Source organism: Panthera onca, chromosome A1, assembly GCF_046562875.1.
Source record: "Panthera onca isolate mPanOnc1 chromosome A1, mPanOnc1 haplotype 2, whole genome shotgun sequence".
Lineage (NCBI taxonomy): Eukaryota > Metazoa > Chordata > Mammalia > Carnivora > Felidae > Panthera > Panthera onca.
In genome coordinates this window covers 189,017,297-189,030,552 of record NC_138339.1, presented here as the reverse complement: position 1 = coordinate 189,030,552, position 13,256 = coordinate 189,017,297, and the positions used below count along the sequence as shown (strand labels likewise).

General features: G+C 42.0%; 1 protein-coding gene across 3 annotated transcripts in view; it reads left to right on the top strand.

The window, feature by feature from the left end:
• Positions 1-287: 287 nt before the first annotated feature.
• SLAIN1 (SLAIN motif family member 1) overlaps positions 288-13,256 on the top strand; it is a 61,631-nt gene continuing 48,662 nt past the window's right edge. The window contains exon 1 of one of the 3 annotated variants that reach the window (XM_060636894.2): positions 288-1,092. In XM_060636894.2, coding sequence (XP_060492877.1) covers positions 470-1,092 — 623 coding nt within the window. In that variant the 5' untranslated portion in view covers positions 288-469. Of the gene's footprint in view, positions 1,093-6,888; positions 7,058-13,256 lie in introns of those variants that run through there. The other 2 variants (XM_060636895.2, XM_060636896.3) reach the window with 2 other exon arrangements.

Here is a 13,256-nt window from a genome sequence, read left to right as displayed (position 1 = left end):
AGTTCGCACTCTCTGCAGCTGCGGGAGGAAGTGCCTGTGACGGGAAAGTTCAGGCCAGGTCCAATCAAGCACCGTGGGGTTAGGTGGCGGGAGCGGGGCCTCAGGACCCCAGGACCCCTGCCCAGGCCGCTAACGGGGCCCGAGGGAGCTCCTCTTCCACCCCACCGGCCCCGCCCACCCAGCGTTCGCGCCCCGCCCCGCCCCCGGGCCGCAGCTAAAACCCGGAGCCGCCGCTGCGCCCAGGGGACCGGAGGGACGCTCTGAGCATGTGCAGAGCTGCTTGGCGGCGGCTCCCTCGGCCGGAGGCTGGGGCTCGGTGCTGATGCTAACACCCGACTCGGCCTCTGCCCCAGCGTGGTCGGCGCCCCGGGCCCGGGCGGCAGGGAAGGAGCCGTAGCCTCCCCGCGGCCCGAGGAGCAGGCGCGGCGGCGCGCACCCCCCGGCGGCCGCGGCGCCCTCGGGGCCCACGATGATGGCGGAGCAGGTGAAATGCGCCTCGGCAGGGGGCGGCTCCGGAGCCGGCTCCGGGCCGGTGGTGAACGCGGAGCTGGAGGTGAAGAAGCTGCAGGAGCTAGTGCGTAAGCTGGAGAAGCAGAACGAGCAGCTGCGGAGCCGGGCGGCCAGCGCGGCCGCCGCCCCGCACCTGCTGCTGCTGCCGCCACCGCCGCCCGCCGCGCCGCCCCCCGCCGGGGCCTGCAGCCCGTTGGGACCGCGGAGTCCCCCGGCCGTCGCCGCCTCGGGGGGCCTGGGGCTGGGGCTGGCGTTGGGCGCCGGGGGCGGCGGCGGCGGCAGCGGCGGCTCCAGCCCCGCGTTCCCGGGGACCTACTGCCTGCCCAGCCCGGCGCCCTCCCTGCTCTGCAGCCTGGCGCAGCCCCCGGAGGCACCCTTCGTCTACTTCAAGCCGGCGGCGGGCTTCTTCGGCGCGGGCGGTGGCGGGCAGGAGCCGGGGGGCGCGGGGACGCCGCCGGGGGGAGCCACCGCGCCGCCCTCGCCTCCCTCGCCTCCCTCGCCGCCCCCGACGCTGCTGGACGAGGTGGAGCCGCTGGACCTGGAGAGCGTGGCCGCTTGGCGGGACGAGGACGACTACACCTGGTATTGCCGAGCTCCGCTCCCTCCCCCGGAACCCTGGCCTCCGAGGCCCCGGGACGGCGGGGAGGGCGTGGGCTGGGAGGAAGAGGGGGACCTCGCCATTGCCCCCGGACGTGGTGGCCTGGCAGGTGCCCAACTCGGCGACGAGCTGAGGCTTTTCATGAGGGCGGAAACCTGTTTCTCATAGCTCAGGCTGACCCAGCTGGGGATGGATTGGTCCCCTTCATCTCGCTGTATTCTGCTTTCTGCTGAGTATTCGGTCCCAAGCTCCTTTTTCGCATTAACTGAAAAATCTATGCCATCTTTTTGCTGCCCAGTCCTGCGTTTTTCTCCCAGTCATTTTTGGGAGTAACGGGGGATGGGCAGGGTTTGGCCTCAGTTTGCGACCGTTCCCTGTCTTTTCTCCCCAGCGAACGCTGGACAGGCTTTGCGTATCGTCCCTTTCCGTGGCATCCCGAGCCGCCTGGTGATGGATCTCTCCTTAGAGATTCGTTCTTGCAGTTTGACTTGTGCAGTCGCATGTCCTCTTTTGCTGCATTTTCATTGATAGCTTCTCATTTCAAAGACTGACTTGGTTTTTGAAATGTGCTGCCACCACCGGCTTTCCTATCAGTAATGATGTCAAAAAATGAGGGCTTTTCGGGGAATGGAGTGAGCAGCTTGAAAACACTGTTACTTAGAAACCAAGGATCTGTCTTTAATTTTTTTTTAACTCAAACTGTTGATTGAATAAAAGTGAGATTAGAGAAACTTTTAAAAATTTTTTTTAGAAGCCGTAAGTTGGTTATCAGAAAACTTGTGGCTGGTAGCATCTTTTCTTTTGAAATCTGGTTTGCCCTTTCTGTGTTCCAACCGTGACTCACTTTGGGGAGGTCTAGTTCCCTTTTCATGCTGCTTACTCGTGGAGTAAGTCCTTTCATGACTGATTTCTTTTAGTTGGCTCATATGCTTTCCTCCGTCACTAGAGGTAGTGGGATATGGTAAGATGAGCAGAAGCCCCAGATGAGGTAGAACTTAGTCCCTGCAGGGAAAACCAACAGCATTCACCTCTGCAGAGCTATGTGGCATGGAATGGTTGTAGTCCTTTTATCTAGGGTCGTTTTACTTAGGACCCTTCCTGTTTTGGGTCAGCTGGATTTTCCTCACTCTGTTCCTGTTGCATGAACACACAGCGGGAATGAGAAATGGAGAGCCTTCCTGGTTTCCCATTGAGAACTGTAGTGCTCCTTTAGACTCTGAGAACTCAGACTGCAAAAGTTTAGTAACCAATTGATTTGATTGGGAGAATCAAAATGTACGGAGCTACAGCAAAGCAAACTCCCCCTCCCCCTCCTCCTCAATACTCGTCCAAAGCAAACTCCTCCTCCTCTCCTCCTCCTTCCTACTTGTCCGCAGCTGTGCTGGTAGCTCAAGTTGTAAAAATCAAAACCGCTTACCACTTTGGGGAGAGTTAAGCCATTCTTTAGAAGTTACACCTTTATTTTTGTGAAGCCCAGGCTGTGTTGTAAACTCAGTTTCAACCTGAATATGGTACTAGAAGATGCTCTCATGCTGGTTGTTCTTAGGTTCTATGATAACTATAAGCCCTTAGGCCACTTTCAGATTATTTTATGTTGATTTAGTCCCCACTTGGCCTTTCCTAGAGATAACGTACTTAAATAGTAAAGGAGAGCTTGCTTGTGTTTTTGATCCTATGCGTTAAAAATATTAGCATTTTAAAATGTGTTGTGATATACTTACTGTTGTCTAACTATTGCTAGAATTTTGGTATGTGGGCTTTCCTTTTGTAGTTTTCTGTTCTTCAAAATAGTATTGAAATGACTTTGAAAAACAATGACCTCCTTAGTAGGATTACTGTTAGCCCTTCAGATGGTTCCCAGTGAATGTAAATCATAGCAGGTTCTGCTGATTTCACTCATGGAGTAGTTAGGTGACTACGTAAATCAGTGCCTTGACGCTTTACAAATGTTTCTCCAGACAAGTGGCATACTGTTTTATGGAGTATCTTTCTCAAAACAAACCTAGGATTAGAATCTCATGTGGAAAAACAGAGGGATCATTACTCTCAGGTGGGATGTAACTTAAAAAATTTTAAGGTCACCTGATTTACAGAAACCTTTCATGGCGTTTTGTACACTAAGGTATTTTTGTATTGCAGTATTTTGGCCTGTTGATAAACAAATAAACAGGGTCTGATTTTCAGAGTTTAACCCGCTTGTAAATGCTTGCAAAGCTCTGGTTTTCCTTCATCACTGCAAACTGTTTAAGTACCTGTCCTGTAGTGTCACAGATAGGGTGCTTTTCATTGGATTCCCTAGATGTTTGCAGGGAAGCAACGTATTTTTATTTCCCCTGTTAAGAAACAACTGTAGTGGATAAGAAGTAACTGAATATTTTTAAAATATCTAAAAATAGTTTTACATTTTCACTATAAAAAAAAACACACAAAACAACACAACCCAACACAAAAGTGAGTGTCAAGTCACAGGAGTCTCCCCTCTTGTTCAGTTCACTGCCATGATTGAGTTTACCTCTGTTAACATTCTGTAGATCCTTCAAGATCAAAACATGATTATACCAATCAATATGCAAATATATACACATCAATTTTTTTACTTACCTTTCACTGAACATATCTTGGACATCTTTGTCTCCCTGTGACAATCGCATCATTGTTAAAGTAACAGTAGTAAGGATCGGCTTACTGTTAACATATTGCTTATAATTTTTCATGCATTTTTATCATGATTTCATCCTTGGGGGCTAAACAACATTGATATTTGATTATTTAGAATAGTATTTCCCACTAAGATGTCTTATCTTCAGGAAAGAAATTCACAAACTTAGATTAATTCTTGAATATTTTAAGAAGTTCTTTCCTATAGGTCCATTTTATTCTAATAAAACTTTGGACTATAACTGTTCACATTTTATTAACCTGGACAACTCTTGGCTCAAGAGTTATGTGTAGAAGGAAAACAGTGACTCATAGAATCAGTATTTGCTTGATGATGGTTGATTAGTTAATGAACGATCAATCAGGTCTCTTAGATCTTTTCCCCAAACAATTATTTAATCTATAAGCATCTTCTGTTTACAAAAAACAAAAAACAAAACTTTGTGAGAAGGATGGTGTGTTCTGCTTTTCATTTTGATGAAAAGCTTTGAAAGAAAATAATGGTCTCATGTCTTCAAATATTCATCCCAGTTGAATGTGAATTGTTTGATTTTGCTTTAATCTTAGCAAGGGCTGTTAGAAATAAGTGTCTCAGAAAACTAGATTTTGGTTCCAGAACCTTAATTCTTTAATCCATCCAGTTGTTTTGATCCCATAGTAAACTTCTCATCCTGCTCTACGTAATCTTCAGTGATCTTCCTGCTAATTTGACAGCCTTCACTTTCCAGAAGACCGTAGGTGAGAAAGTAAAGGGGGAATCTGTGAGTGTCAGGAGCAAATACGAAGGTCCAAGGATTGAAGTGTTGATACATACCTGGACCGTGTGACTGCATGATATGCCAGCCTGTAAGAAGGATGGTTTCAGGATCACTGTCCCAGTGTCGCCAGGCTGAGAGGCACCAGGGTATAAGGAGGAGAAATCAGATTGGTATGAAGTGGTAAGGGGAGCAGTAAGTTAACTGTGTACTAGACCTTTCCATGACCCATTTCAGCTCCCCTGTTTCGTGATTGAGGAACTGAAGCTCCAAGGTGGAATGATTTCCAAAGGCTCCACCAATTAGTTACTGAAAGGTTAAGACCACATTTCAGATTGTTTACACAGATTCTGAAGCGTTTACACCACTGATATTTTCCCCTAGCTTGGTTATGACCCATTAGTGTGTTATAAAGTCAGTTTAGTGGATTGACCAGCATTTCTTTTTTAAAAAATGAAGAGCAGAATATAAAGTCAGAATGCATCGTGTCTTATAACACAAATTTGTCTTGATTAAACTTCAGTTTTACATGTGTGTGCCTTGGCTTGAAGTAGTAATTGTATTTGTGCGATATGATCACAGTCAAGAAAATTCAGTTTTACACCATTTGAAAGCAAGACAGTCTTGGGGAAAGTAGGTGGAGAAGCACAGCTCTCTGAAGATAGGGCAGCACTGGGGAAAGTCAGGTCTTGCACACCTCAATCAGGAAGACAGGTCTATATTCAGAAAATGCCAAATAAAAATATGCCAGCTAACATAAAATACAGTCCTACAGGGCCTTTATTTTAGTGAAGTGGCAATTAGAAGAATATTGAGACTTACGTAAAAAGGATGTGGCAGAGATTTTGAACTTGCCCAATTGGAAAGGACAGGAGAAAAGTTCATAATTATACAAGGGGGAAATGGTGATATGTACAAACTAAGGAAAATTTAATGAATGAGATATTCATCTTTCATGTGTAACACCCAAGACCCTGGACAGCTGGCTAAATCATTGCCAATTCTTTATCAGAGCTGCTGAACACCTTGTACTATGCATATGGCACAGCTAAATTAGACCACCTAAACTGTTTTTTCCATAATTGATTTTCAGCGAAAAGACCAGAGGGTGCTTCACTTTCTGACAATGCTAATTGAAAACCTGAGTGTTTTCTAGAAGCAAATGGAGTTGACTGAAGCATGTGCTGAGGTCTTTGAAACACTGCAGTGAGACATAGAAATAAAAATTTAAATTGAACTGTGGAAGGTTGGGGGGGAGAGTCTTATAGGACAATTCCATAACTGAAATTTGGATTTCATGTGTCCTTTTAATAGCTTAGTGGCGGGAAGTTTGCTTTGCAGTGGCTGACCATTTTGACCCTAGCAGGTGCTGGTGTATCAAACACTTTAATTCGACTAAAGATTGATTGATTGTGCTTATCAGTGCTAATGTTTTAGCTTTTCTTAAAATAGAACTTGCGATGATTGAAGGCTCTTAAATTACATGTCTGAAAACTGCCACATATTACTTCTCAGTGACAGGTTCCTAAAATCTATGTATATATTTTGCTGTGTCATTTGTTTTTGTGTTATCAGAAGGATGACTTTAGAACCAAATGTCTACTTGAGAGTGAGATTTCTGGGTCGTTGTAATACTTCCTTTGAAACCTTCGGATTATTATTTTGGTTATTCCTGTCCCTCCCCATGTTAGCACTTGTATTAAGTGAGGCCATCAAGAATGAAATGTGTGGAAAAGAAGAGATTCTGTGAGAAAACTAACCATTTCTAGTCATGTGCTTTTGGAAGTTATTGAAGCAAGGTTAAAGAAACTTAAGAGTGTGACATTTTAAAGATAGCTTTTCTAATATTTGAAGAATTCTCAAGTTTTAGATGAAGGTTTTTCTTATATTCTTGCCAGATTGTAATATAGTTTCATCCATGAAGCTATAGAATTTGAAAGAGCAGTTTGGAAGGCAGGAGGTATGCTGTATTAATGATGGCAAATTAGGATACTGTGATGACAAATAAGGTGATTTTTATGACTTTTAGGAAGATTGGAACCATGTAGGAGAAATACAAGTTTTACCTTGCTTATCTAATTTTGGAGTTATGTTGTACTCAAGGAGTCTGGAGTTTTGTGATCTCCATCTGCCTTTTTTCTTTATTTACATCCAGCTCTACGCCTAGCCATAGAAATAGTAGGCTCAGAGCTATCCTGGGTAGGTTGTTTGGAGACTGACTGAAAATGATCACTTATTTTTTGTTTTTGTTAAGTTTGTGAGAGAGAGAGCGAGGGAGGGAAGAAGGGGGGGGGGGGAGAGACAGTGTGAGTGGGGGAGGGGCAGAGAGGGGGAAAGACAGAGAATCCCAAGCAGGCTTTGCACAGTCAGTGCAGAGCCCGATGCTACGCGGAGGTTGAACTCATGAACCGCGAGATCATGACCTGAGCTGAAATCAAGCCAGAAGCTTAACCGACTCAGCCACCCAGGTGCTCCTGAAAATGATCACCTGTCTTCATATCATCCATTTGCACAATGCTTCTAAAGTTTTATTAAGGTAATGCAACAAATACGGCAAGGCTTTTTATAGAAAGCAGCAGCCCTCTATTGTTCCTACCTCTGAGTCTTCCACAGAGGCATCACTTGATACTTGTCTGGCTCTGTGTTTCACTTTTTATTTCTAAACAGTCCTCCATACTGTCTTAGACATTTGTAGACTTGTTTTGGAAGATGAAGACTAAGCTCTCTTCTCTTCACCCCCAAACCATCATATCTGCTTTCCCTACTCCTAATGGGATCTTTGGATTAAATCCTATGTAACGCCTGTATTATAACTGTTCTTAGCTGAGCCCTGTGAATTGTGTGTTACATTTATTTTCCTCTAATCCCTCTGTTGCTCCAAGAGTTAGTAATGGATTCTCTTTTTCCCCTTCAATTTCTTTAATCCCTATTACTAATTTTTTCAAATACTCTATAAAATCCATATATTCCTTGATTAGGTCATATATATCTGACAGTTTCTCTCTTTCCCCCCCCCCCTTTTTGAGGAAGTGTGTGTGCAAGTGGGGGAGAGGAGCAGAGGGAGAGAAAGAATCTTAAGTAGGCTCCACACTCAGTGGGCTTGATCCCACAATCCTAGGATCATGACTTGAACTGAAACCAAGAGTGGGATGCTCAACCAACTGAGCCACCCAGGCACCCCCATTTGAGTCTCATATCTGTTTTAAAAAATTTATGCCATTCCTTCTGGAACTTTTAAGCCCATTGCTCTAGTCTTTACTGTTTGCTTCTTAGGCTGCAGGCACAGTGCTGTTTCTATGGGAATTCTTTAGGTTTCTTGCCTTTGTAGGATCCCCCATTTTTAAAATTCTTTGTCTTCATATTTCATTTATTCTGGTAGGTGGGACACAGCTTCTAATAGCTTTATGAGAAAGGGCACATTTATGAGAAGTACACTGTGAAATCTTGTATATTTCAAAATGTCTTTATCAGGGTGCCTGGGTGGCTCAGTTAAGCGTCTGGCTTTTGAATTTGGCTCAGGTCATGATCTCATAGTTCATGGGTTCAAGCTCCACATTGGGCTCTGTGCTGGCAGTATGGAACCTGCCTGGGATTCTCTCTCTCTCCCTCTCTGCTCCTACCCAACTCTCATTGTCTCTGACTCTCTCAAAATGAATAAAAAAATAAAAATGTCTTTTTTCTCATAAAGATTCATAGTTGGGCTCGAAATAAAAGTCTAAGTCAGTTACTTTTCCTTATGTTTGAAGGCATTATTCTATTTTCTAATTTTTATTGTGTTTTATATATTGAAGTGTACTGTGATTTGGATACCTAATCCTTCTTGATTTCTTTAGCTTTCTTTATCCCTAGTTTCCTAAAATGTCATGTTGTACCTTGATAGAGGCCTTTCTATTTGTTGTACTGGACTTTGTAGGTGTTTTCACTTTAGAGACCAGTGGCCTGCCTTCAATTCTCAGAATTTTTTCTGCCTTTTTAAAAAAAAAATAACTTTTCCCCTGTGTGTGTGTGTGTGTGTGTGTGTGTGTGTGTGTGTGTGTGTGTGTGTTAGAACCTGTAAAATAAGGTGCAGGCCCACCTGTACAATCATTTAATTTTTTAATCTGTCTTCTTTCATTGAAAGTAAATCTGTCTTTGTTTTGCATCTGGAAGACTTCTTGATCTTTCAAACTCACTTATTGAATTTTCTGTTTCTGCTAAAATAGTTTCATTTTCCAAGAATGAAGAAACTCTTCCTTCCTTCCTTCCTTCCTTTTTTTTTTTTTTTTTTGTGAAAGCAATGTTTTCTCTCAGATGATACCAATTTTAGTTGTTTTAGATTTTTCATCAGTTCCATGCATTGATTTCTCAGTTCTTTTTTTCTCTACTTTTAGTCTCAGCCTTCTATTTAAAAGGAATAGTCTAGGTATCTGGTGTCATTGATTATCTGTTTATACCCAAAGGAGACAGTTACTGAAATTGATCTGAAGTTCAGCATGGGTAGAGCTCTTCATAAGTGATTGGATGGGTAGTCAGTTCACGTTTCATTCAGCATTTCTAGGTCTTCTCTTGGGTTCATCTGTTTCTCCAGACACAATGCTTCTATACTGCTGAGAGATAGAAGTAATTCAGTCAATTCTAGGAATGTAAAGGGAGAATGGGGCTAGGGTTTTAACCAGTCAGCATGTAGTCTTTCATTTCATGTCTCTGGCTCAGTAAAGTACTTCATCCTTCGTTCTGCTAAATTGATGTGCCTGAAGTCAGAACTTCTGGGTCAGCCTGTCCAGATCTTAAGTTGGCTCTGGTCTTAAGTTGTGATGGCAAAGAGGTGGTGGGACTGAGCCTGTTGGGAGTGAGCAATGCTTTTGAATATGCTACAAGGCTGTGTGGTCAAATTAAAGAACTATATTGCATAGGCCTAAGGGATTAAGGAAATCTTCTTAAAGAGTTCCCTTATAAGTAAGAAAATCCACAAAAAATGACCTCAAATGTCCAACTGAGGCAACCTGGTTGGTGGAAGCTTTCTTATAGAAGATAAGAGCAGTTCTTGTGATGCTAGAGGTAATGGGCAGAGCAGTGCTTCAGACAGTAGCTTCCTGTGGCAGCTGAGAGGATTTGAGAAAAAGCAGAGACTCAGGCGGTGACCTGAATTTGTGCGTTAAACAGTGAGGATAACTTACTAACTTAAAGAAGTTTAAAGATAATTTCCACAGTTGACTAATTTAGTGGTTCATTTCTGTCAGGGCTGTGGCACCTGCTTGTTTCACCTGAATTCATCTGATTCACCTTGAGATGGCTACTCAAGTCTCAAGGACATTGAGGGACAGAAAACAGTAGGTTCCTGTCTTGTGAATTTTTTAGCTTTATTGAGACAGTAGTGAAGTATAAGCTGCCTATATTAAAATATATTATTTGATTTTGACATATGTACACACCAATAAAACCATCACCACAATTAAGAAGAGTGGACATATCTTAATGCTCCAAGTTTCTTTGTGGCCCTTTGTATGCCCTCTCTCCTCCTGCCTACCTCCCATCAAGGCAACCACTGGTCTGCTTTTGGTCAGTTTAGATTAGTTGCATTTTCTATACTTGCATATATACAAAACTATATAGTATGTACTGTTTTTTGTTGGTTTTTGGTCTGGCTTTTTACAATCAAGATAATTATTTTGAAATTCTTCTGTGTTGTTACATGAATCAATAGTTTATTCCTTTTTATTGTGAGAGCTGTTAGACTGTATGGATGTAACAATGGTTTGTTTATCCATTCATCTTTAAATGAACACTTGGGCTCTTTTCAAGTTTTGGCTATTCCAAATAAGTCTTTGTGTGGACACATGCATTCATATCTTTTGACTAAGTACTTGCTGTTGAGAGGCTGGAACAGAGTAGGTGTATGTTAACTTTTTACGAAGCTGCCAGTCTTTCCCATAGGGCTTATGCTGTTTCACATTTCCACCAGCACTGTATGAGAGTTGCCATTGCACCTTATTATCACGGATACTTGCCATGGCCAGTCGTTTTAGTTTTAACCGTTCTAATAGATGGGTAGTAGTACCTCGTAGTGGTTCTGCTTGGCATTTCCCTAAGGACAAATGATGAGCGTATTTCCTATAATGCTGTTTGCCATTCATAGATTTTGTTTGGCAAAATGTTCAAATCTTTTGTCCATTTTTAAAAATTGAGTTGCTCATTATTAAGTTTGCAGAGTTTTTATGTATATTCTACATACAAGTTTTTAAACCAGATATGTGATATGCAAATATTTTTACCCAATCTGTGGGTTATCTTTTATTCCTTCTCTTTCAGAGAGCAAAGGTTTAATTTTAATTTTAGTGAAGCCTAATTGATAAAAAATTTTTTTTCTTTTATGGATCATACTTTCCATATAAGAAATTGTATCTAAGAAATATTTACCAACTCAGGTTTACAAAAACTTTGCCCATGGTTTCTCTTTAAAAGTTTTAGAGTTCCAGGTTTTCCATTTTTGTGAACATGTCTTGAGTTAACTTTGGCTCTTGTGTGAAGGCTGGGTCAAAGTACTTTCTGCGGGGTGCCTGGGCGGCTCAGTCAGTTGAGTGTCCAGCTCTTGAATTAGGCTCAGGTCTTGATCCCAGGGTTGGGGGCTCAAGCCCACCATTGGACTCTGCCCTGAGCATGGAGACCGCTTAAGATTCTTTCCCTCTGTCCCTCTCTGCCTCTGCTCTTCTCCCCCTGTTTGGGTGTTCTGTCTCTAAAAAGAATAAAAAAATTTGCTTTTTGCAGATAGATATCCATTTGTTTCAGCACGATTTGTTCAGAAGACCATCTTTTCTTCATTGAATTGTCTTTATACTTTGTCAAGAATCAGTTTTCCATATGTGTATAGTTCTGGCCATTTTGTTTCCCCATTGATCTGTATATCTTTACGTCATACTAAATTGTCTTCACTGTTGTAGCTTTGTAATGTGTCTCGGTCAGTGGTAGCTCTTGAACTTCATTGTTTTTTAAAGGTTGTTTTGACTCTTCTAGGATCTTTGCATTTCCATATGAATTTTAGAATCAGCTTTTACATTTCTTTAAGAAGCTTACTGAAATTTGGGGATTTTGTTAAATAGATAAATTTAGGGGTAATTTACATCTTAACAATATTCTGCCTTCTAATCCATGAACTTGGTCTGTATTTTTATTTATATCTTATTTAATTTTTTTCAGAATGTTTTGTACTTTTCAGTGTAGAGGGCTTGACATACTTTGTCAGATTTATCCTTAGGTATCTTATTTTTTTTTTATACTATTGTAAATGGAAAGTGAAATTTCAAAAATGCTGATTGTTGCTAGTATAGAAATGCAGTTAACTTTTGTATGTTGATCTGGTATGCTACAATCGTGTTACTAAACTCCCTTCTTAGTTTTGGTATCTTTTTTGTAGGTAGATGATCATGTCATCTGTGAATAAAGATAGATTTATGACTGCCAGTCTAAATGTTTTTATTTATTGCATGATTGTACTAGCTAGAATCTCTAGTCTTTATATCGTTCTTGATGTTAGGGGAAAAGTGTTTAGTCTTTCACTGTAAAGACACTGTTTTTGTAAATGCCTTTAATCAGATTAAGGGTGTTTCCTTTTTAATTTGCTGAGAGTGTTTAATGGATGGATGTCCTATGCTTTTTTCTTTGTTGAGATTATTACATGCCTTTTCTGTGATAAGCTACACTGATATTTGAATGTTAAGCCAATTTTCATTCCTGGGATAAACCCCACGTGGTACTGATAAAGCATCCCTTTTACATACGGTTGGACTCAATTTGCTAACATATTCAGATTTTTGCTTCTGTGTCCATGAGGGATATTGGTCTTCAATTCCTTTCTTTATATTATTTGGTAGAATTTAGGAGTGAAGCCTTCTGGACCTGGGCTTTTTGTTGTGGGTAGTCTTTTACATTTATATCCTTTAACTTTTAACCTGTGTGGTTATATTTAGAGTGCATATGTTGTAGACAGCATATAATTGGGTCTTTTCTGATCACTTTAAAAATGAGGAGAAATGTGCTCACGTGCCCATCAGAAGATACCCCTTAGTTTTTATTGGCTAGAATTGTTTCCAGAGCTTGTGCCTAAACCAGTAATCAGGCAACTAGGAATAATGGAAATACTCAGATTGGCTTAGCCCAGGGCACCCATCTCTAGGTGAGCTCTCCAGACACTAATATCAGCATCACCTGGGAACTTGCTAGACATTCAGATTCTTTGACCTCATTCCGAACGTACTGAATCGGGTAGGTTAGACCTGCCTGCGACCAAGTGTTTAGCAATTTGTGTTTTTAAAAGCCTGCTAAGAGATCCCAATGCACCAGAGATTGAGAACAACTGACTTAGGCTAGCCTTTACTTGGGAGTCTAGAGCAAGCCACCCAGTACTGGACAGTTCAGAGGTCTTTCAGCAAGGGAGGGTGAAAAGGATGGATTTACATAGGTATTAATCTTGTCACGGCAGACCAAGGTGGGGCCCAGGAATAAGTTTTGACTAATCGCTGTATTCCCGATGAAGGGAGGACCGTGGTTCACTCTCTAAGGGAAGAATGTTCTATTAGGATTACTACTAAATTGATTAAAAGATATTTTAAATCTGCATCTGCAGCAGGAGTTAGCAAACTGTGTCCTGGGGCAAATCAGTCCGGCTGTGTGGTTTGAATGGCTAGTCAGCTAGATATTTACATTATTAAAAGACTGGGTAAAAAACCCAGAAGAATACTCTTTCATGACATTGAAAATTA